We start from the raw sequence: 26,221 nt of genomic DNA on the forward strand, positions 1-26,221 counted from the left end.
TGTGCATGGTATACTATACACTATATTTGACATATTGTCTTTCAAAGTTTTGTCTTTAAGTTTTGAGAAAACTGACTTCATTGTTACAGCTGTTTTTGTAGCAAACTTAAAGTCACCAACAGAATTGAAGATTCGTGTCAGTTTTGGTGTTACATTATGTATGTAAGGTAGTGTATAATATTTGGTGGGCATGGATGTTATGGCTACAGTATCAATTTCTTGATCAACAGTGGTACTGTTTACAGGAGAAAGGTTTTGTGTAGTGTTAAGTGTAACCGATGGTGTGCTAAACAAAATTTTCTTCAAAAGAGCTGGTGGATAGCCATTATCTAGGAACAACTGGTATAAGATTTTTAGGTTTTTTTGTTGTAGTGATATATCTGAGATTTGTATGACCCTACATTTCATTTGTTCAACTAAATTTAATTTTATGGAATGTTTATGGTAGGACATATAGTTTAAAAACCTACCTGAGGCCATAGATTTTCTGTACCAGTCTACTACTATTTTGTTATGATTTGAACGTATTAGCTTTGTATCTAAAAATGGGACAGACTGTAATTCATCTTCTACCTCAATAGTGAATTGAATGTAAGGGTCATAGCTATTAAAAACAAAAAGTAGTTCCTCTGTTGAATCTTTAGGTATGGCTAGTATTAAGTCATCAACATATTTCTTTATGAAACTCAGCTTAAACGATAAAACCGGGATGACTATGTCTAGCAAATCGTCCATCACATAATTTGCCAGAATAGGACTGATCTTAGCACCCATGGGAGTGCCCCAACTTTGTTTTATAATTCTTTCTCCATAAGAGAAATAATTATTATTAAATAAAAAAGAAATCAAATCAATAAAGCTACTGATGTCCATCTTACAGTGTCTACTTATATCATTCCAATGTTTATGTACCGATCTAATGCAAGTATCTAAATATATATTGCTGAAAAGTGATACCACATCTAAGCTGACAAGAACGTAGTTGTTAGGTAACATATAACCATTAAAGATTTTATTAACTTCAAAGGAATCTTTTATGAAATAATCATTGTTTTTGTCATATGCTAAGGTTAAAATGTCTGTAACAAAATAAGATACATTTTCTGTAGGTGAATTTATAGTAGACACTATAGGTCTTATTGACAATGTGGGCTTATGAATTTTCGGTAGAGAATAATATTTTGGAACGATACCATTATATTTTGTAAGATTTTTCTTTGTGACATCATCAATATATTTATTTTTAAATAAGTTTCCAACCAACTTGTTACTTTGTGTTTGTATTGTATTAGTGGGATCAGTTCTTAATTTTGTATAACAACTATCATTGTCTAAGAGCTCATTCGACAATCTTGTATAGTCCACTTTATTCATGACTACAGTGACATTACCTTTATCTGATTTTGTTACTATTAAATCAGGGTGTTCCTTCAAAAACTTCTTTGTTTTACAAAGAAGGCTCTGGAAGTAATTATTGGAATTATTAGTATTCTTAGTAACATAATTAGTCAATATATTAGTAGTTTTAGCTCTAGTAATGGAACGTTTATTTTCATCAGATATTGATGAAGTCACAAGATCTACATCAGCTAAAAGGCTTTTTATAGAAATATCATAATTAACTTTTGGTTCTACAGCAAAGTTGGGGCCTAATGCCAGAAACTGTGTAATGTCATCTGGGATGTTTACACTACTAATATTTTTTATCCAGCCAGGTCTAGTTTTTACATAATTATTATGAGTTTGTTTCTTAAGATTTTCTAATTTGTTTTGTTGTATAGTTTTAGTACTGTGAAATACTTTATTGTATATAATGGCTTGTCTACTTTTAAATTCATTAAAAATTGATTCGTTGCAACTATCAACTATTTCTACCTCAAGTAACTTTAATTCATTTTCATATCTGTGAATTAGTCTATGATTAGATGATATTTCATTATACAGTAATTTTGTACCTAACTTACGCTTACCTAACTTACTCACAGATATGAAAATGAATTAAAGTTACTTGAGGTAGAAATAGTTGATAGTTGCAACGAATCAATTTTTAATGAATTTAAAAGTAGACAAGCCATTATATACAATAAAGTATTTCACAGTACTAAAACTATACAACAAAACAAATTAGAAAATCTTAAGAAACAAACTCATAATAATTATGTAAAAACTAGACCTGGCTGGATAAAAAATATTAGTAGTGTAAACATCCCAGATGACATTACACAGTTTCTGGCATTAGGCCCCAACTTTGCTGTAGAACCAAAAGTTAATTATGATATTTCTATAAAAAGCCTTTTAGCTGATGTAGATCTTGTGACTTCATCAATATCTGATGAAAATAAACGTTCCATTACTAGAGCTAAAACTACTAATATATTGACTAATTATGTTACTAAGAATACTAATAATTCCAATAATTACTTCCAGAGCCTTCTTTGTAAAACAAAGAAGTTTTTGAAGGAACACCCTGATTTAATAGTAACAAAATCAGATAAAGGTAATGTCACTGTAGTCATGAATAAAGTGGACTATACAAGATTGTCGAATGAGCTCTTAGACAATGATAGTTGTTATACAAAATTAAGAACTGATCCCACTAATACAATACAAACACAAAGTAACAAGTTGGTTGGAAACTTATTTAAAAATAAATATATTGATGATGTCACAAAGAAAAATCTTACAAAATATAATGGTATCGTTCCAAAATATTATTCTCTACCGAAAATTCATAAGCCCACATTGTCAATAAGACCTATAGTGTCTACTATAAATTCACCTACAGAAAATGTATCTTATTTTGTTACAGACATTTTAACCTTAGCATATGACAAAAACAATGATTATTTCATAAAAGATTCCTTTGAAGTTAATAAAATCTTTAATGGTTATATGTTACCTAACAACTACGTTCTTGTCAGCTTAGATGTGGTATCACTTTTCAGCAATATATATTTAGATACTTGCATTAGATCGGTACATAAACATTGGAATGATATAAGTAGACACTGTAAGATGGACATCAGTAGCTTTATTGATTTGATTTCTTTTTTATTTAATAATAATTATTTCTCTTATGGAGAAAGAATTATAAAACAAAGTTGGGGCACTCCCATGGGTGCTAAGATCAGTCCTATTCTGGCAAATTATGTGATGGACGATTTGCTAGACATAGTCATCCCGGTTTTATCGTTTAAGCTGAGTTTCATAAAGAAATATGTTGATGACTTAATACTAGCCATACCTAAAGATTCAACAGAGGAACTACTTTTTGTTTTTAATAGCTATGACCCTTACATTCAATTCACTATTGAGGTAGAAGATGAATTACAGTCTGTCCCATTTTTAGATACAAAGCTAATACGTTCAAATCATAACAAAATAGTAGTAGACTGGTACAGAAAATCTATGGCCTCAGGTAGGTTTTTAAACTATATGTCCTACCATAAACATTCCATAAAATTAAATTTAGTTGAACAAATGAAATGTAGGGTCATACAAATCTCAGATATATCACTACAACAAAAAAAACCTAAAAATCTTATACCAGTTGTTCCTAGATAATGGCTATCCACCAGCTCTTTTGAAGAAAATTTTGTTTAGCACACCATCGGTTACACTTAACACTACACAAAACCTTTCTCCTGTAAACAGTACCACTGTTGATCAAGAAATTGATACTGTAGCCATAACATCCATGCCCACCAAATATTATACACTACCTTACATACATAATGTAACACCAAAACTGACACGAATCTTCAATTCTGTTGGTGACTTTAAGTTTGCTACAAAAACAGCTGTAACAATGAAGTCAGTTTTCTCAAAACTTAAAGACAAAACTTTGAAAGACAATATGTCAAATATAGTGTATAGTATACCATGCACAAATTGCAATCTGCAGTACATAGGCCATTCTTCGAGACGATTGAAAGATCGTATCACGTCGCACAGAAGTGATGCCAGAAGATATCCAGACAGATGTAGTTTATCCATGCATGTCCATGAAAATGATCACCAAATGAACTATACAGATGCTAAAGTTCTAGCAGTGGAAAACAATTATTTTAAAAGGTTGTTTCTTGAAATGGCTTTTATTTCTGAGACTGATTTAACTATAAACAAAAAATCAGACATCAGCCACTTAAGTGAGATTTACTCACACTTACTTCACTTAGATAAAGAATTCAATACAAACAAACTACATCGTAACACCATGGTTTCTGATGAATATGAATAAACCAAAAGCATATAAGCTGTAGGCTGTAGGTTTTTTCGTATTTCTTTCCATCTCGAATATCTGCATTTGAGAATTATGTTTTTTTAAGTGGAAAAAAAGTAAGGTTAGGTTAGGGTGAATAAAACCACAAAACAAAATTTCATTATGTCATTGTCAGCTATCATTTGTTTCTACCATAGAACATAGAACATAACATTTAGGATTACCGCTAATTCATTTTAATTTCAAGTTTTTTTTGTACAAAAAAAGTACTGGTTGTACCTACCTGATGTTTTGGTTTCTTAAGATTCAAAAAAGATTTTAAAACTTAATTTATTTTTTTAAATGTGCATTGTTACAGTTTTTTTCATTTAAATGTTTTGTTTTTTCTTGTGTTTTTACAATTTTAACATGTTTGATGTTTCCCCTTTTGGAAGATTTTTTACAAAAAAATTTTAACCATAGAGCCGCAATCTCAACTTTGTAAGTTTAATAACATTTTTAATTATTTCACAAAGCAACTCACTTATAACACATTTGTAGCAATCACTGATGATGGTATAAAGGCAATACCGAAATATATTTGATATTGAAAAAAGAGTACTCTTGGCTCCGTTATTTCAGCTGCTTACCCATTAATCCTTTCCATTTGTGTATATATATATATATATATATATATATGGTGAAACTTAAAGCTAAAATCAATATCAACAAAAGAATTAATATTAAAATTAAACTCACCAGGCTTCCGGGTTGAACCGCGTCGTTGGTTTCTAGGCCGAGCTTTCGACGTCCTCTCTGACGTCATCTTCAGGGCTTCCGGGGTCTCAGTCTTCTGAGGCTCCAGACACTACACTCACTACTCACTACTTCATTACTCACTGCAATACTGTTGTTGCTGACGCTGGGGTGGTCATTTATACCGTGGACTGGTGTGACTGACGTGGCTGTCGATGACGTGGCGGAGTGGGAATTAGCGCGAAGACGATTTGGAGAGGCGCGAAGATTTTTGACGGCGGGAATTGTATTTGTAGATGGAGCGGACGATGTTTTCTTTAGGAGGGGTCTCCAAGTCGAAGGTAAACGGATGCCGTCATCTCTTTTATTGAGACAATTTGGCCGTTTTTCGATTTCTATGGCTTCTCGGATAATTCTTTGTTTATAGAAGCGGATGGGGGCTATGGTTCTGGAGTGTTCAAAGTCAATTTTGTGACCTGTATGAAGATGGTGTTGGCCTAGGGCTGAAACTGAATCGGAATTGCGAACAGATATGGAATGTTCATAAATCCTATTTTGGATTCTACGATTGGTTTGTCCTATGTAAGATCGGGGGCAGTCTGCACAAGGAATTTCATAAACTCCGTGTTGTTCATTTGGAATGTTGTCTTTGACGGATCGGACAAGAGATGAAAGTTTTTGTTGGGGGGTAAATACTGTTTTTATTCCTCGTGGTTTAAGAATTCTGTCGATTTTGTCAGTAACACCTTTGATATAGGGAAGAAAAGCTTTCGTATGATCAGGATCTGACTCTTTGGGTTGTGATTGAGCGGGAGATTGAAGTTTATGGATGCTCCTATCGATGTGATTTTCGCGGTAACCGTTTTGGATGAGGGCTTGTTTTAAAGAAGAGAGTTCAGTAGATCTACTTGCATCATCGGAAAGACGGATTGATCTGGAGACAAGAGTATTAATGACTGAATTAATTTGAGAAGGTGGGTGATGAGAGTTGCCATGCAAGTAGCGGTTGGTATGGGTGGGTTTTCGATAAACAGAGTGATGAAAACCTTGTGATTGGTTCTTCTTAATAAGAACGTCGAGAAACGGTAAGGATGAGTCAGTCTCCATCTCCATCGTGAACTGGACACTGGGATGTATACCATTCAGATGGGTCTGAAAAGACGCTAAAGCATCCCTGCCGTGGGGCCAAATGACGAATGTATTGTCAACATATCGTAGCCAACATGTGGGTTTGAGCGTAGATGTGGATAGTGCTCGGGTCTCAAAATCTTCCATAAAGATATTAGCAATTACTGGAGAGAGTGGTGAGCCCATTGGGGCACCATTTATTTGTCTGTAGAATTGATTTTGGAAGATGAAATAAGTGTTGGACATGCAATGTTTAATGAGAGATAAGTGTTCTTGCTGGATACTGTGTTTCGTTTCCAGAATATTTAGGGTGTCATCTATAGGAATGTTAGTAAAAAGTGAAACGATGTCGAAACTTACTAGAATGTCTGAGGGTGAGATAGGATATTGTTTGAGAAGTTCGATGAAATTAAAAGAATTTTTGACGAAAGATGAGGCATTTTCGGCGAAAGGTTGAAGAGTTTTGGCTAGATATTTTGCCAAAGGTTGTGTCGGACAGTTGTATGCACTGACAATGGGGCGTAGAGGAAGATCGGGTTTATGAATTTTGGGTAAGCCATATATTCGAGGTGTTCTAGAAGACTTTTCACGAGGAATTAAAGTTTGTTTTACGGCAAGAGGAAGAGAAGTTTTATTGATGATGGTTTTTGTTGTTTTTTCCAACTCACTGGGCTCACCACTCTCTCCAGTAATTGCTAATATCTTTATGGAAGATTTTGAGACCCGAGCACTATCCACATCTACGCTCAAACCCACATGTTGGCTACGATATGTTGACGATACATTCGTCATTTGGCCCCACGGCAGGGATGCTTTAGCGTCTTTTCAGACCCATCTGAATGGTATACATCCCAGTATCCAGTTCACGATGGAGATGGAGACTGACTCATCCTTACCGTTTCTCGACGTTCTTATTAAGAAGAACCAATCACAAGGTTTTCATCACTCTGTTTATCGAAAACCCACCCATACCAACCGCTACTTGCATGGCAACTCTCATCACCCACCTTCTCAAATTAATTCAGTCATTAATACTCTTGTCTCCAGATCAATCCGTCTTTCCGATGATGCAAGTAGATCTACTGAACTCTCTTCTTTAAAACAAGCCCTCATCCAAAACGGTTACCGCGAAAATCACATCGATAGGAGCATCCATAAACTTCAATCTCCCGCTCAATCACAACCCAAAGAGTCAGATCCTGATCATACGAAAGCTTTTCTTCCCTATATCAAAGGTGTTACTGACAAAATCGACAGAATTCTTAAACCACGAGGAATAAAAACAGTATTTACCCCCCAACAAAAACTTTCATCTCTTGTCCGATCCGTCAAAGACAACATTCCAAATGAACAACACGGAGTTTATGAAATTCCTTGTGCAGACTGCCCCCGATCTTACATAGGACAAACCAATCGTAGAATCCAAAATAGGATTTATGAACATTCCATATCTGTTCGCAATTCCGATTCAGTTTCAGCCCTAGGCCAACACCATCTTCATACAGGTCACAAAATTGACTTTGAACACTCCAGAACCATAGCCCCCATCCGCTTCTATAAACAAAGAATTATCCGAGAAGCCATAGAAATCGAAAAACGGCCAAATTGTCTCAATAAAAGAGATGACGGCATCCGTTTACCTTCGACTTGGAGACCCCTCCTAAAGAAAACATCGTCCGCTCCATCTACAAATACAATTCCCGCCGTCAAAAATCTTCGCGCCTCTCCAAATCGTCTTCGCGCTAATTCCCACTCCGCCACGTCATCGACAGCCACGTCAGTCACACCAGTCCACGGTATAAATGACCGCCCCAGCGTCAGCAACAACAGTATTGCAGTGAGTAGTGAAGTAGTGAGTAGTGAGTGTAGTGTCTGGAGCCTCAGGAGACTGAGACCCCGGAAGCCCTGAAGATGACGTCAGAGAGGACGTCGAAAGCTCGGCCTAGAAACCAACGACGCGGTTCAACCCGGAAGCCTGGTGAGTTTAATTTTAATATTAATTCTTTTGTTGATATTGATTTTAGCTTTAAGTTTCATTGTATTAACCGCGGAAACCTTTCCGAACATATATATATATATATATATATATATATATATATATATATATATATATATATATATATATATATATATATATATATATATATATATATATATATATATATATATATATATATATATATATATATATATATATTGATGTGATCTTGATTATTGATATGAGATAATATTCTTATATGTCATTTAATTTAATCAATGCATTAATCATAATCTAATTAATTTACCAGATCACATATCAATATGTTTTCAATCTCAGGGCGAATTATAAAATTAATTACTTACTCTCGTGGCTTCTAAGTATTTCTCAATTGTTCCTAATCGGTATAGGAAAGAAAAGAGTAAAATAATACACACATATGGGTTACAATTATAATCAAAATATTGTTTATTTTATTTAAATGGCAATCACTGCTTAATATTTGCTAGATCTTATTATTCTTAAACATAACATTTACAAATGGGAATCTTATTTCCTTTTGGTTTCCAATTGAAAGTTTTTATTAACATTTAACTATTAGGATTTATTAGCAACAATTCTATTTAAGTTTGATGAAGCTTTTCTGATATTATTTATTATGTTCTTCAATTTATAATGTGGTATTTAATACGAAAAACCCATACATTCATGTCCAAACAAATGAGACTGACCTTTTTCTGGTGAACTGAGAATGTCTTCACACAAGACCCGTTTCCTGCTATCCTTGGCTGCGATCAAAACCTCGTCCTGGCTTTCAGTAATGTTCTCATTTGAAAACTAGCTCGTATAGCTCTCGTTCATGCTTCTGTCGTGATGCTGTATTCTACCTTTTTCGAAACTGCAATCAGCTACCGGGACACTCTTGGCTCAAGGAGGTTCTTTTACTCTCAACCTGGCCTACCTCTCGTTCCACGATAGATACTCCACACTCACGGAACTACACCGGCTTTCTCACTCTCCGTACACTACCGTCTACTCCTGGACTTCACTTCTCGACAGCTCAAAACATTCTGATCTCTATTTGTCATTCATTCCCCTACTTTCTAAATATCCCTTCCAGATTCACAAATCAACCTTCCACCACCAACTCTCATTCGCAGTCTTCCTCAAAACCAATTTTTAATCTTTCTAAATATGCTTAATGGATTTCAAAGAAAATAGTTAATTCCCATTCTAAAATTACTTTCTACTATTTACAAAATTTAATGACCTATTCTCTATTTCCACTAAGTCTTATTTAGCATCGGCTAATGATCGAACCTTCCGCGAACAACGATAATGACCTATTATCGATTTCACTTGAGTTTTATTTAGCATAGGCTAATGATCGAACCTTCCGCGAACAACGATAATGGTACGCGCCATTCACTTTGTTTTTTCTAAGCGCATTGTCCCGAGTTCCGTAAGCTTTTTCTAATCACTTCTTAAAATTAAATATAACAATTTGTTGTATACAGGTTGTTCTAAATTTATATGCCCGTGGTTGAGAAAATTGAAAATATTTTATATTAAATTGAATTCTGTTTATAATTATCAAAATTTAATTTTCATATCAAATAGAAATATAACAAATCCCCGCCTTGTATTCGATAAAATTTATCTGCATTTTTAAATAAATTTTCTCGAGGCAAAACCAACTCCCTGTATATTTCCTTACTTTAATCTACGTCTTATACCCCTTCTTCTTGTATTACTCTAATTAGTCCCACCTGTAGAGTAATTGTTTCCTTATTTTCAGTGTCCTCATCCTGTGTTAGAGTGTCGGCTATTATGTTGTCTTTCCCTTTTTCCCATATCAATCTTCTGTCTTTTTCCTCTGATTTTTCACATACTTTTACCGTGTATTCTGCATCCTCGTTTTCATATGCCTCCTCTTCAAATGCCACTGTTTCGATCATATTTTTTTCGCTTTCATTTGTTAGCTTTATTTCTTCTCCTGAGCTCATCTCTTCTTTTGAGGAATCCCAGTTTTCTTTTGCTTTTGATACTCTCAATTTTTCTTCTTCTGGGCTCAACTCTTCTTTTGAGGAGCCACAGGTTTCATTTTCTTTTGTCTTTTTCTGACTTTTTCTCCCTTTTCTTCTTTGTCCTTGCTTCGTTGCCAAATTCATTTCCACTGTTTGTTCTTTACCTGATTCGTCCGTATTTTGTTTCTCCTGTTCCTTGTCCTGTTCTTCTTCTTTTTCTTCTGTTAGATTCATCGTATTATTTTTAAAATCTATCACTACATGTTTTTCTGCCAATTCGTCAACTCCTACTATCATGTCATGTGACATGTTTGGCATTATTACACATTGTAGTGCATACATCTTCTTACCCAGTCGTACCATTACTCGTATGCCTTCATTTATAGTTGCCAATGTCCGTTTGTTTGCGCCCACTAAATTTACCCTAGGTATTTTGTAAATTAAATTTGTTAAGTTAACTTCTTCTATTAGTTTTCTGTTGACCAATGTTATTTCAGATCCAGTGTCTATCATAATTTTAATTGGTTTCTCGTTGATAAATCCATCCACAAATTTTAAATTAACTCCATTTTTCTTTTCGTTGTTTCTTGCCAATTTAATAAACTCCTTGGGGTTACAAAAGATTCCTGTTTGATTTTTGGTTTTTAGTGAGCGCCGTCGTGAAAAGACGCCGGTTGCTCATCGTTGTTTATATTTTCGTCATAATGTCTCTCTCCGTCATATTCATCTGTCTGGGTATTATTTACTTCTCTTCTATTTTCTCTTGGTCTGTCGGATCTGTTTCGCTTTTCTCGATATCCCTGTTCATTTTGTCTACCATTATTTCTGTTTTCTTGATTTGCGAATGTGGTGTTTCTATTCTGGTATTCTCGATTTCTGTCCTCATTCCATTGCCTATTTCTTTGTTCATAATTTCCTCTTCCGTTGTCTCTATTTTTATTTTCCCTTCTGGGATTAAAATGTCGTCTTGTATAGTCCCTCCTATTTTGATTTCTATCTCTGTAATCTTGTGTTTCTCGGGGCCTGTAATCTTCTCGCGACCTTCTTGATTTTCTTTCTCTTAAACGTGATTCTCCTATTTGTAGGAATTGGCATAAACTATCTATGTCTTTGTAGTTTTGCAATGTGATATGGTCTTCCAGCGTTTCTTCGAAATGTCTTGCAATCAGTTCGACTAATTGTTCCGATGAGTAATTATATTGTAAATGTTTTGCGTTATAGTAAATTTGTAATGCATATGTCCTTTCTGATATACCCATCCTATCATTGTATTTCCCATTTTGCAATTCCTTGTTAATTTCCAATTGTTGGACTTTTCCCCAGAAATAATTCAAAAATTTTTGTTCAATTTGTTGCCAACTGTCAAATTCTTCTTCCTTGCAATCGAACCATAGGCTTGCTTCATATTTTAGATGGTTTCTGATAGTTTCTTTTGCTGTTTCGAAATTTCCGATGTGCTGTATTTTCTTTTTCAGGCTATTTATGAACGGCACTGGGTGTAATCTTCTTACATCCCCGCCAAACCTTATCTTCACGTCATCTGTGCTATGTATAACCATTTCTCTTCTTTCTCCGACATTCTGTTGCGTATTGATTTCCGCAATCTTTCTTTCCACTTCTTCTATGTCTGCTTGAATAGCGTTTTGCAACTTGTTTTCCAAACTTTCCATTTCTTTTTTCTGGCAATTCGTTATCTCCTTTATTTTATTTTGAATTTTCATTTCTTGTTCTTTCATCTCGTTTTTCATTGTTGTTAAACATCCTTTTACTTCCTTTTCTATGCGTTCCTCCATTTTCTTGTTGTTCTCTTCTATTGCTTGTTTCATTTTTTGTTGTGTTTCATCCATTTTTTTATCCAATTTTTGTTGTGTTTCATCCATTTTTTGTTGTGTTTCATCCATTTTCTGTTGTGTTTCATCCATTTTTTGATCCAATTTTTGTTGTGTTTCATCCATTTTTCGTTGTGTTTCCTCCATTTTTTGATCCATTTTTTGTTGTGATTCATCCATTTTCTTTGATGTTTCTTCCTGATTTTTATCCATTGTTAGTTTTGTTTCTCTTTGATTGTCATCCAGTTTTTGTTGTGTTTCATCCATCTTCTGTTCCATTCTTTGTGACTGGAGTTGCATCATTTGTAATAATTTATCTATTCCTGATAATTCTTGCTGTTCTGATGCAATGATTGTCGTGTCTAAAATATCTTCTTGGTCTGAATGTTCTTTTTGTTTTTTGTTGTCTTTGCTTTGGCTTCTTGTCACAGACATTTGTTTTCAAGAAGTACTGTCCCCGCCAAATATGAAATTTTACTAGTATGTTACCAAGACGACTTTTTCTCACCCAAATATTATAAATTGTCAATAAATATATGAAATGTAAATATCGTAAAAATAAAATATTTAAATCAGTTATGTAAAATTTGTACCTAAAGAGATCTAAAATTTTATGTTATCAAATGTAAGTATCTCACTTTTTACCACAGGCATATAAATTTTCAAATACCGGCTTTACTCTTTCTATCCTTCAAATTTGCCACTAGAAATACTTTACAATGCTTTCCACGTTGGACAACAGTTGATGTGATCTTGATTATTGATATGAGATAATATTCTTATATGTCATTTAATTTAATCAATGCATTAATCATAATCTAATTAATTTACCAGATCACATATCAATATGTTTTCAATCTCAGGGCGAATTATAAAATTAATTACTTACTCTCGTGGCTTCTAAGTATTTCTCAATGGTTCCTAATCGGGATAGGAAAGAAAAGAGTAAAATAATACACACATATGGGTTACAATTATAATCAAAATATTGTTTATTTTATTTAAATGGCAATCACTGCTTAATATTTGCTAGATCTTATTATTCTTAAACATAACATTTACAAATGGGAATCTTATTTCCTTTTGGTTTCCAATTGAAAGTTTTTATTAACATTTAACTATTAGGATTTATTAGCAACAATTCTATTTAAGTTTGATGAAGCTTTTCTGATATTATTTATTATGTTCTTCAATTTATAATGTGGTATTTAATACGAAAAACCCATACATTCATGTCCAAACAAATGAGACTGACCTTTTTCTGGTGAACTGAGAATGTCTTCACACAAGACCCGTTTCCTGCTATCCTTGGCTGCGATCAAAACCTCGTCCTGGCTTTCAGTAATGTTCTCATTTGAAAACTAGCTCGTATAGCTCTCGTTCATGCTTCTGTCGTGATGCTGTATTCTACCTTTTTCGAAACTGCAATCAGCTACCGGGACACTCTTGGCTCAAGGAGGTTCTTTTACTCTCAACCTGGCCTACCTCTCGTTCCACGATAGATACTCCACACTCACGGAACTACACCGGCTTTCTCACTCTCCGTACACTACCGTCTACTCCTGGACTTCACTTCTCGACAGCTCAAAACATTCTGATCTCTATTTGTCATTCATTCCCCTACTTTCTAAATATCCCTTCCAGATTCACAAATCAACCTTCCACCACCAACTCTCATTCGCAATCTTCCTCAAAACCAATTTTTAATCTTTCTAAATATGCTTAATGGATTTCAAAGAAAATAGTTAATTCCCATTCTAAAATTACTTTCTACTATTTACAAAATTTAATGACCTATTCTCTATTTCCACTAAGTCTTATTTAGCATCGGCTAATGATCGAACCTTCCGCGAACAACGATAATGACCTATTATCGATTTCACTTGAGTTTTATTTAGCATAGGCTAATGATCGAACCTTCCGCGAACAACGATAATGGTACGCGCCATTCACTTTTTTTTTTCTAAGCGCATTGTCCCGAGTTCCGTAAGCTTTTTCTAATCACTTCTTAAAATTAAATATAACAATTTGTTGTATACAGGTTGTTCTAAATTTATATGCCCGTGGTTGAGAAAATTGAAAATAATTTATATTAAATTGAATTCTGTTTATAATTATCAAAATTTAATTTTCATATCAAATAGAAATATAACAATATATATATTTATATATATATATATATTTATATATAATTTATTTTTATATATTTATATATATATATATATATATATATATATATATATATATATATATATATATATATATATATATATATATATATATATATCCCGCTATCATATTGACACCTTTTCACGTTGCAGTCATTTGGCATCACCAAGAAATGCTATCATTTTCTAGGTATAAACCGTGAATGTTCGCTTAATACACTGCTTTAGGCTTGGCACCGTTGTCGGATTTTGAGTAATCCGATTTATTTATATATTTTATTCCTTACACTATACAGACAATTTGACTCCCGTAGGTCAAAAACATTGCTTAAACATCATTTTGGTAACAACAGGATGTTGCCAATATATATTTTTACGGAAAAGTCAGTACCTAGTTAGATACATAATAACGATCGCTTCACGTTACAAGTATTCCACTCGCACTCAGGTAAAAAACCATTGTAGGCTCTTGGGTCTGAATGGGTACCTGAACGAGTTTAATAATTCACTTGGCATTTTATTTTATTTAGTTGAAATATATCAGATTTTGTTTGTAACGAATTTCATAATAGCTATTTAAATTATTTTTTTGTTAACAAAAACAAAGGGTACCCCCCGTTAAGATAGGCAAAATGCCCTCACTCCCAGAATTAAATTTTATAATTTTTTTTACGTTCTATGCAACTAAAAAATGAGATAACGCGGATTTTTAGCTCGCCACCCCCCTTACCCCTCCCCCCACAGCCAAAAACGTAGATTTTTAGATTTAATTTTTTTTAGTTGGGTTGTAATCGATTTAAAAATTTCAAAAAATTCACACGTGTAGCTGAGGCTTTTACAAAACACGTCTATTTTTTATGGACCCGTAGGTCGAGTGTACATAACCTCAAATTTTTTTTTAACTTTTTTAAAACCTATAACTTTTTTTTGGAGGGGGCTCCAGGTCCAGTTTTTTTGCATTTTGTGTATTTTATCAAAGTCTATCTCTCTGATTTTTTTCAGATTTTTCCGTTAGGTGCGCCATCTTGAAAAATCAGGAAAACTGTATTTTTAGGAGGTTTTTAGGGATTTTCTCCATTTTATAGACTGCAACATAGATCAACTGAAGGTTTTTTTAATAGATTATGTATAATTTGAAATAACTATTTTAGGATTATCAAAAATTGGGCAAACCACCTTTAAACCCCCCCCAAAAACCATGTTTTTTTAAGTTATGTAAGGGTTTTTGCGGGCTTAATGATATTTTTTGAGATCGATACAGCCTGAATATTTTTTTTCATTTTTTTACGTTATATGTGATTAAAAAATAAGACTAATCGCATTTTTAGCCCACCACCCCCTCCCCTGCCCCCACAAAAACGTCAATTTTTCTATTTTTTTTTGTTTAGTAAAGTTGCAATTAATTTTAAAATTTTATGAGGCTTCTAAAAAACATATCTATTTTTTTAGACCCGTAGGTCGAGTGTACAATACATATAACCTTTTATAACGAATACATATAAACTTTGAGTTGGTCACTTTATGACTTTCATAATAATAATTTTTAATCGAGTTAAAGCCTTGAAAATGGCTATTTTCGCGTTTTTCAAATTTTAAATTGCATGTAACTCGACAACAGTTAATTTTATAGAAAAATCACAAGAGGCCTTTTTTGCTCAGGTTGATCCAGAGAATCTAAAACAAATTTGTTCTAAGTGAAAAAATTGATTTTTTGAATTCGTTTAAAAAATTGTTTAAACAATTTTCCGACCGCGGTACTGCCTTTCACCTTGTGGATTTGTTATAAGGACCTGTTTTTGAGCAAGTTTGTGCAAAAAAATGAATCGGAATAATTTACCTAATGGGGACAAGCATACAGCATGGACTATTTGCAATATGAGCCAAACGAAGATGGTTTGGAAAACATTAAACGATAGATACTGTTGTAGATGTGAGTTGCGGAAACGGCAACATAACCATAGGCTGTTGTTCGCATGTAGCTGCCATAATATGATATTTATCGCATGGAAGATATTTTACAAAAATCATCAAGCCAGCAGAATATCTTACAAAACTCTTTGACAATACAGATGTTATACCTGTAATAGACGAAGACAGCGATGAAGACTTTAGAACTGTAAAGTGTAATACCAACGAATATACTCTCCGAATACGCTAAGGGTATATACGAAGCTATATTATATTCTTTGGTAATACATTCTTTATTCTTTTTATGGTGTTTTACGTGGCAGTAAACGTGAAGCAAAATGACATTTTAATAGGCAGAGCAGAGATATAGGTTATGTAGATGGTACAAGCACATATTTGAATAATTACAATATGTATAATGTAAGGTAATATTAGGGTACCTACTAAATACAAACTAATGAACAAAGAACAAAATGTTTTGATTCACAAAACGACAAGAAGTATGATATATTAAAATAATGTATTTTTCTTAAATTGATTATTCTGTTTTATTTTGGTTTTTTGTATCCTACCTAAAAGATATCACAATGACATATTTACTTTATACAAAAATATTGCAAAAATTTGAAATTATTTTGTTAAATGTAGTTTACTTGAGGACAAACTGAGCAACAGATATACTGAGAAAAAAAAATGAAAACGAAAAAATGATGATTTATTGGGCAGGTTGAGAGGGAGGAGGGCTAAAATTGAGCTAAGGCTTATTTTTAAACACATCAAACGTAAAAAAAAAACGAAAAAAAGAATATTCAGGCTGTATTTATCTCAAAAAATATTAAGCCTGGATCCCGCGTTAGGTAATGGTATCTAGTCGGAAAAACTTTGACGTAGGTATGGAAACAGGGGAAGTTTTAATTGTAAAACGTAATTTTAATTGTGGAACGTGTCATCCTGGCAAGTTTATGATTGTGAAAACTAGCAGGTGGTTTTTAAGTTTATTCAATAGCAAATTATATAAAATATACCTAAAAACTCAGTTATTTCAAATTATTCCTACATAACCTATAAAAAAAACCTTGAGTTAATCTATTTTGAAGTATATAAAATGGAGAAAATCCCTAAAAAGCACCGAACAAATCAGTTTTGCGGATTTTTGAAGATGGCGCACCTTACGGAAAAATCTGAAAAAGTCAGAAATATAGTTTTTGATAAAATACACAAAACACAAAAAATAGACATGCAGCCATCACCAAAAAATATACGTACCTATTAAAAACAAAAAAAAAAAGAGGTTATAATATGTACACTCGACCTTCGGGTCCATAAAAATAGATGATCTGTAAAAGCCTCAGCTTGTGCGTGTGAATTTTTTGTAAATTATAATTTAATAACTATTAATTATTAAATTTACACAATTTAACTAAAAAAAATGACCATTTAGAATAGTTAATTACAAAAATGCCACAAAGAAATAGCTTCAGAATAACATTTGTAATTGCAAACCAACTTAAAAAAAATAAAATCGAAAAATTGACATTTTTGGCTGTGGGGGAGGGGGAATAGGGGAAGTGGGCTAAAATTACAGTGACTCCTATTTTTTAAAATCATATAGAACGTAATAAAAATTAAAAAAATATTCAGGCTGTATCGACCACAAAAAATATAATTAGACCCGCAAAAATCCTTACAAAACTTTAAAAAAACATGGATTTTGGGGGGTTTAAAAGTGTTTCGCCCAACTTTTGAATATCCTAATATACTCAGTTATTTTAAATTATACATAATCTATTAATAAAACCTTGAGTTGATCTATGTTGCAGTCTATAAAATGGAGAAAATCCCCAAAAACCCCCTAAAAAAACAGTTTTCTTGATTTTTCAAGATGGCGCACCTGACAGAAAAATCTGAAAAAAATCAGATACATAGCTTTTGATAAAATACACAAAATGCAAAAAAAATTGGACCTGTAGCTCTCTCCGAAAAAAAGTTATAGGTCTTAAAAAAGTTAAAAAAAAATTTGAGGTTATGTACACTCGACCCATGGGTCCATAAAAAATGGACATGTTTTGTGAAAGCCTCAGCTACACGTGTGAACTTTTTGAAATTTTTAAATCAATTGCAACCCAACTAAAAAAAATTAATTCTAAAAATCTACGTTTTTGGCTGTGGGGGGAGGGGTAAGGGGGGTGGCGAGCTAAAAATCCGCGTTATCTTATTTTTTAGTTGCATAGAAAGTAAAAAAATTAATAAAATTGAATTCTGGGAGTGAGGGCATTTTGCCTATCTTAACTTAAAGTACCCTTTTAAAGTTTGACATTTGAAAAATTAATTTTATATTGCCATTTTCATGACATAGTGAATGGCTAATTACATTTATAATAATTGAATATTGAATGGGTCATTGCGAAACAATATACAGTGCGTCCATAAAGTAACGCATAAATTCATTATTTCATAAACCGGAGACTTTAAGGAAAAATACCGAAACAGGTCGATTTTTATTTTTAAATTACAATTTTTTGGCATACATATCATACTAGTGACGTCATCCATCTGGGCGTGATGACGTAATCGTTGATTTTTTAAAATAAGATTAGGGGTCATGTAATATCTCATTTGAAAGGGTATGTAATTCTCTATTCAATAATATAAACGTTAATATAATTATTTATACAGGGTTTACGAAATAATGAATTTATGCTTTACTTTATGGACGCACTATATGTTACAATGTGTAAATTTTTCAGGAAACGTAAAAATATTTCCATTAGCAGTTAAAGATTCTGATAGTAATACTATATTTTATATAAGTATTATGGGTTAGTTATAAATGCATCTATCTGAAAGACCAAAAAAGTCTAAATGTTGCGTATTTTTTTGATATTATGTTTTAAAGTTTGTGAGCGTATGTTGTTTTCGAAATGAAACCATAATTGGTAAAGTTTTTTCTTTATTTTCAACAAGAAACAGGCATAATACGTAGAAATTTATACTAAATTTAAAATCCAGATACAGTTGAAATAAACACACCAAGACACGTTAAATGCTACTAGGAGCACTCCCGAATCATAATTATTTACAATGTATATACATTGTAAATTCCAAGTCATGATTTCCAAAGTTTACACATTGTAAATTATGATTCGGGGGTGCTCCTAGTATCATTTAACGTGTCTTGGTTTGTTTATTTCGACTGCATCTTTACTGTTTCTGTTAACTAATCTAAACGTAGAGATATTTTTTGAGATTCTTTAACTCTTTTATTGCTGGGGTTTGTCACACCCCACCTGTCTGTTAGTGGCAAAAACGTTCACCTGTCGGATGCCGGGTTAAAACATGACAAATTAGACGTCGAATGAAAGCTTATAACCCAAAGATGGTACTAAAGGTGAGAAATTTGGCCTCCGACTTCAGGATAAAGAGTTGCAACCCGAAGTATTGTTCTAAATTCGCAGAAATAGTACAAACTATGTATTATTCGACGCGCCTTAGAAAGACGAGAACAAATATATACTTCCGGTTTTATGCCTGTCTCCGTCCGTCTGTCAGATATAATGACAGAGGTCGAATGAAAGATTATAACCCATAGATGGTACTAGCGATTAGAAATTTAACGCGCATTAGAAAAATGAGAAAAAATAAATACTTTTTTTTTAGTTTTTATACCACTTCCGGTTAAAATGGTGTACCCGGAAGTGACACACATAGTCACAGAAAAATATACTTGATCAATTTACGTGTATTAAGAAGTCGAAACCGAATTTGTAATTCTGGTTTTGATGTCATATGCGGTTAAAAAATTGTCTGGAAGTTGGGTAAACCTTACTAAAAATTAGTCAAATCTTATAGACCTGGTATAGTACAAAAAAAAAGTTGATTAATAGCAAGCTGAAAATTTGTTAATAGCTTAACGGTGTCTAGTGGGACAAACTTTGATGTACGGGAACACTGTAACAGGGGAAGTTTTAATTGTGGAACAGGTTAAAAATTTGAAACGTAAGTCTACGAAAATATTCCATGTATTTTGTCAGACAGAACTTCCAATTTATTTGTTACCCTTTCATTAAACTCTCGTGCAAAAATCATTGCTGCATGTGGATAATTCAAAATTGCAAGGAAAAGCGCCAGAAAATGTAAGGAAAATAAATGTCTGTAATAATAAATCAGTTTAAAAATATTTCGTCTTAAATTTAGAAATTTCTTCTTTGAATAAAAACAAGAGAAATACTGCATATTTTCTATAATAAATGACTTAAAATCGAGTAGTGAAGACAAAACAAAAACTTAATGTGTCAAAATATTGATTAGTTACTGCAGAACTACAAATGTTATGTGGAGCTAGTAGTACGGGATCCGAATATAGGTCGACCTGTACCCATCTGCTTGCAGGATGAAACATTTTTATTAAATTTCTTACATAGACAAATATTTCTAGCATGGGTTGCCTATCAAAATCGTGTCATAGATATCCTTAAGGGGGCCGAAGGGGTTGAAACCAATATTCCAAACACCATTTTTTTAAGTATGGTAGATTTATTTTATTTCTAAATTAAATAGGCATATTCAGTATAATTCGTAGATTACTCAAGAAGAAATCCAAAGAGTAGGTACTACTGAAAAATAAGCCAACGGCGGCAAATTTGTAAAAGACCTCAACATATAATGAATTTTGCGGTGGACATCAAAACTCATCGTTAGATCATGGTAAACCAAAAATTCAAAAAATTTTATTAGGTTATGAGTTTCTCGAGGTAACGCTGTCGAGTTTTTTAGTTTTATCTAACTTTGACTTTTGGATATCAATCAGAAGTCTAAACAAAGAATTGTTTTGCAAAAATGGGTGAAAATTCAACATATTTATTATTGTTAAACAAAAAATAAGCATAAAACAAAATCTTACAGCGTTAGCTTAAGGAATGTCTGAAGAAAATATATAAACAAAATTCTAAATTAGTTGAGGTGGTCAAGTAACTTTTGTGTTACAATGTCGGATTGTATCATTTAACGATCGGTCGGCTTTTCGAGCTGGTCATGTATTTTGTTAAACCAGTTTAATAGTTCACTTCGAGTAGCGAAAAATAAACAATACTTTGTAAAAACATTCAACATTGGTTCATATTCGGCTGTTTTCATATTACACACATCGGCAAAATTATTAGCCGAACACCTTAAAAATGGGACATGTTTGATGTCTCAAATTTCCTAAACCTGTTGTTAAATTTGTGTGATTCTTTCAGTATGTTATAGCCTTATTATTTATGAATATCTTTGTAATAATATTGTTGCTAGACAGGTAAATATCATTTTATACCGGGTGTATCAATCATACTGTGTTTTTTTCTTAAAGTTCGGAACAACCTGTGGAATATTCTAGCATATATAAAATATTAAAATTAAAACTCAATTATAGACTTAGGCTTTCTTAACATTTTCCTTTTTGATACATTTGCTTAAGTTGGAAAATAAAAAAGTTATGTGCTTTAACAGCTAGCCATGTTTTTCATCAATAAATCCTCATAGTAGGGAGGAAAGTATGCTAAATTTGCAGTTACTCGAGCGTTATGGGGACCTATTGAATTGTGAAGAGATTGGTTCTTGATACAGGGGAGTTCGTTAAGGTGTGTCCGAAGAAAATCTAGTCTAGAAGTCTATCGAATGATACCAAAAACGAACCCCCACGGAAATGGGTCAGGGGTAAATTAAAAATTTTAAATACGAACCCTGCGATATTTCGCGAAATGAACATCAGATCGAAAAACTGCAAAATACACGTATTCAATATTTTTGAAAAATCTATCGAATGGCACCAAACACGAGCCCCCGCGGAGGTGGGGTGGGGGATTTAATTTAAAATCTTAAATAGGAGCCCCCAATTTTTATTGCAGATTTGAATTCTTTACGTAAAAATAAGCAACTTTTATTCGACACATTTTTTCGAATTATGGATAGATAGCGCTATAATCAGAAAAAAGCGATTGTTTCAAATGCAAAATTAAATTAAAACCCCCACTTTATGGAAAACTTAACTAAACCTTTTTCTGGTTTTATTACATACTCTTCACAATGCAATAGGTCCCCATAACGCTCGAGTAACTGCAAATTTAGCATACCTCCTTCTTACTACTATGAGGATTTATTGATGAAAATCATGGATAGTTCTTAACGCACATAACTTTTTTAGTATCCCACATAAGTAAATGAATCAAAAAGGAGAATGTTAAGAACACCTAAATCTACAATTGAACGTCAATTTTAATATTTTCCATATGCTAGAATATTCCACAGGGTGACCCAAACTTTAAGAAAAAAACACAGTATGATTGGTACACCCTGTATAAAATGATATTTACCTGTCTAGGAATAATATTATTACAACGATATTCTTAAATAATAAGGCTATAACATACTAAAAAAAACATTTAAATCGGATCACTGGTTTAGGAAATTCGAGACATCAAACTTGTCCCATTTTTAAGGTGTTCGGCTAATTTTGCCGGTGTATGTATTTATTGACCTAAATTTTTGTAAAATGCACTAGTCTTTTTTTAAAGATATCATTGGACAATTTACTCACTGTTTTTTTTTTGGATTTTACAAAATCGCTTGGATTGGCATGAAATTTGGCATAAGCATAGCTAACATATCAAAGAAAAAAGTGATATTGTGCCAGTGTGTGCTTTTTTCTGGGGATGAGTACCACCCCCTTCTCGAGTGTGAAAAAATATAGGTCCAAATAAGTCCGTAAGTGGATAAACTAATTAAATTCCTTGCAACTTTTGTTTTTAGATGGTTTTTCGCACTAGAGGAGTAAACCTCAATAAAACAATCCCCACTATCACGGTGGAAGGCATCGTGCCAAAGATATGAGCGATGCGAGGGTTAGAGCATCACAAACGATCCCTTCGGGATACCTGGCGACCTCCCGAAGTAACCAAGCCTTGGCGTGGTAAGGGCGCACTGCCGCGCCAGACGTATAGTACGTCCCAACTCGTGGGAATTTATATGAGTACCAATAAACACAATTCTGAACAGACGGGGGTGAGTGAAGACGACCATCGGCGAGACACGGACAATGGAACGGATATGGAAAATGAGAATAGGAAAAAACAGTCGCCTGACGACTTGAAATGGGAAGAAGGAATGAACAGTTTTGAGAGGGAGCTCATAAACTCACATAAAAAGAAACAGAAGATGAACAGGTCGACTGCCCCAAAACAGTCGACACTAGTAGGGGATGAAATGCTGGAAAGCAGTGAAAATGATGACGATGAGATAGGGGAGGAAAGATCACAAGAGGAAGTGGAAAAAATAGAAAAAGGATGGCAAAATATTCAGGAGAGGGTGTTAGCCTCTTTCTTGCTTGATGATGAAACCATGAATAAGAAGAAAAGGAAAGGGGACAGTCTAGAGAGAATAAATGATCTGAAGAGGGAGAGACTGGAAGAGAGTATTAAGTTTCCTAACGAAACCAAACAACAAAAAATAAACAGGAAACTCGAAGAGTTAAATATAAAACTAATAGAGATATTTACTAACCTAAGCGAAAAAAAGGGGGAAAAGGTGGAGATGGATACGGAATTAAAAAAACTGTTAGGGGTCATAAAATCCACTAACAACAAAGAAGAAGACGACAGTATAGCCGAAAAAACACAACAAGAAGTAAAATGCGATCACTGTAAGCTAAAAGTGGAACAAGAAAGACAGAGAGAAAAGCAAGAAAAAATTAAAAGGGCTCTAAACATGGGGGGAGGAAAAAAAACCTTCATGAGTATATGTAATAGCAAATGGGAGGAGAAAGCATATATAAAGAAAAATTGGGAACAAGGGGGGTTACGAGAAACGGTCGAGAAGAAAACATGTCTGATAGTAACAAAAAAGGATGCGAAGGACAAGGGGGTAGAAAATATAATAAAGGACGTGGGAGAGGATCTGGCAGAAACACTAGAGGAAGTGAACGAGGGAGAAATCAAATTCCTTGAGAACTTTAGGAGGAAAGAAAATAAAAAAACAATTTGGTACACGTTCGTCGCTGGAATAGAAAAAGAAAGTGGTGGCGATATATACGACCTAGCCGAAAAGGCTATAACTAAAATTAAGAAAGAGATGGATGAAACACCAAAGGTTGTACGGGTCGTAGCCGGTAACGACCTTAACAAGGAGATCATAAGGAAAGCCCTCGAATATGTGGGGCGGAGGGAAAGTATCTCATGAGAGATGATAGTAAGAGGGAAGGAACTCGAGGTAGAGAAGAAGTCAGAACAAGAAGAAGCCCTCCTTATAATAAAGATGGGGGGGGGGGGAAATATAACGAAGTTCTTAGCGAAATGAGAGAAAAAATGGACATTGGAAAAATCGGTCTACAAGTGGAGAAGTTAAAAAGAACGAATGGGGGAGATCTCCTTGTAAAGTTAAAGGGAAGAGGGGCTGCGGAGAAGTTGAGGGCTGAACTGGACAGCAAAATGAACGGGATGGACACGGCAATCAGAAGAAAAGAGACTTTCTTCACGATTACGCGGTTGGACCCCGGGGTTGGTGAGGAAACTCTAAAGAAAATGATAAAGAGCTATACAGGCGTTCCTGAGAGAGAGATAGAAGTCAAGGTTCTACGAACAAACAGATATGGGGAGCAGGTAGCTACGATAGCCGTACGCCCCTCCATAGCGGAAGAGCTGAGGAGGTACGGCTCAATAAAAATAGGGTGGGTTGTGTGTCCAATAATGGAGAGACACAACCCAGTTAGGTGTTTTAAGTGCCTAAAGTTCGGGCACAACACTTACGATTGCAAGGAAGAGAGCAGGGCGGCGTGCTGCTATAATTGTCTCCAAACGGGACATACCGTTGCAAGCTGCGGTAATAAACCGTACTGCTCGGTATGCAAAGAAGAAGGGCATAGGATGGACAGGATGGCCTGTCCGTCGTACCGAGCCCTTGTATACGGTGGGGGAGGAGAGGGGAACCCCTAAAACGAACTGACCAAACATAAAATAGACTCCCTGGAAAACGAAGGTGGGCCCATATACAGCCCACCTAGGTGTTATTTTATATCTTTAAAATTTATTTTATCTATTTTATTTATTTTATTTATTCTATTTTACTCTATTATTTCAATTTTACTAAACCGCTTTTATTTATTGAATTCTTTTACTTTTACATATTTTATCTATATATCGTATCTATTTATTTTATTTATATTAATTTATTTATTTGTTTTAGCTTTTATGCTTTTTAATTTTTTCGAAAGACGTGAGTCCGACGCAGAAACGACCTCTGGGAACTGAACCAAAGTGGACCTCAAGGATCAACCTGGTATACGGATATTGCAGGTGAACGTGGGCAGGGCACGCCGAGCACACGACCTTGTCCACGCAAAAGCCTGCAAGCTAGAAATAGACTTGCTCATCGTCCCGGAACCGAACAAAAAAATAACATCAGCCGGTGGTTGGGTCCAGGATAATGGGAAGAATGTGGCGGTGCTCTTTAGAAATAGGGGTTTGGGGGTGCGTGGTATTGTCAGGGGAGGAAATCATATCCTCATCAAACTGAGGGATTTCAGCCTGCTGGCATGCTACGTGTCCCCAAATATCCCTATGATAAGATACAAAGCAATTGTAGATGAAATAATGAGCGCCGCCACGAACGAAAAAGAAGTGATGATCGCCGGGGACATTAACGCGAAATCGAGGTTGTGGGGTGCCCCCATAAACGACAGAAAGGGGGAAATATGGAATGAATGGATAGCCCAGGCTGGCCTCCAAGTATTAAACAATAACAAACCAACATTCGTAAGGGGGGTCAGCCGAACACACATTGATATTACGTTCGCGAGTGAAGGGCTATCCAGGAGAGTGCACGGCTGGGATGTCCTTGACGATCAGTTATTCACCTACCACCGGTATATACAATACGAAATAAAGGTTAAAGGGGGAATAAGGCGGCCGATAGGACACACGGAGATTTATTTTAACAAAACCAAGTACCTATCGGAGGTCAGGAAAATTAATGAACAAGAGATTTCTGACCTTGGCCAACTGAGAAGAGCACTGCAAAGTGCAGCAAATTTGGCCACCGTGAAGAGAAAAGATAATAAAAAATCCCCCTACTGGTGGACGGATGAGATAGAAGGTCTAAGGGAGAGATGCCTCAGAGCTCGAAGGAATTATACGAGAAGCCAGGGCAGCCTCGAGCTCAAGAAAATATATAGAGATCTAAAGAAAACTTTAAATAAA

At 34.2% G+C, this 26,221-nt stretch overlaps 1 protein-coding gene across 1 annotated transcript; it reads left to right on the top strand.

The window, feature by feature from the left end:
* The first annotated feature begins 22,997 nt into the window (after nucleotides 1–22,997).
* LOC126886177 (arginine and glutamate-rich protein 1-B-like) lies at nucleotides 22,998–24,206 on the top strand. Its single transcript, XM_050653029.1, has one exon. The coding sequence runs from the start codon at nucleotides 22,998–23,000 to the stop codon at nucleotides 24,204–24,206; it is 1,209 nt and encodes a 402-aa protein (XP_050508986.1).
* Nucleotides 24,207–26,221: the final 2,015 nt, after the last annotated feature.

This window comes from Diabrotica virgifera, chromosome 6, assembly GCF_917563875.1.
Source record: "Diabrotica virgifera virgifera chromosome 6, PGI_DIABVI_V3a".
NCBI classification, from domain to species: domain Eukaryota; kingdom Metazoa; phylum Arthropoda; class Insecta; order Coleoptera; family Chrysomelidae; genus Diabrotica; species Diabrotica virgifera.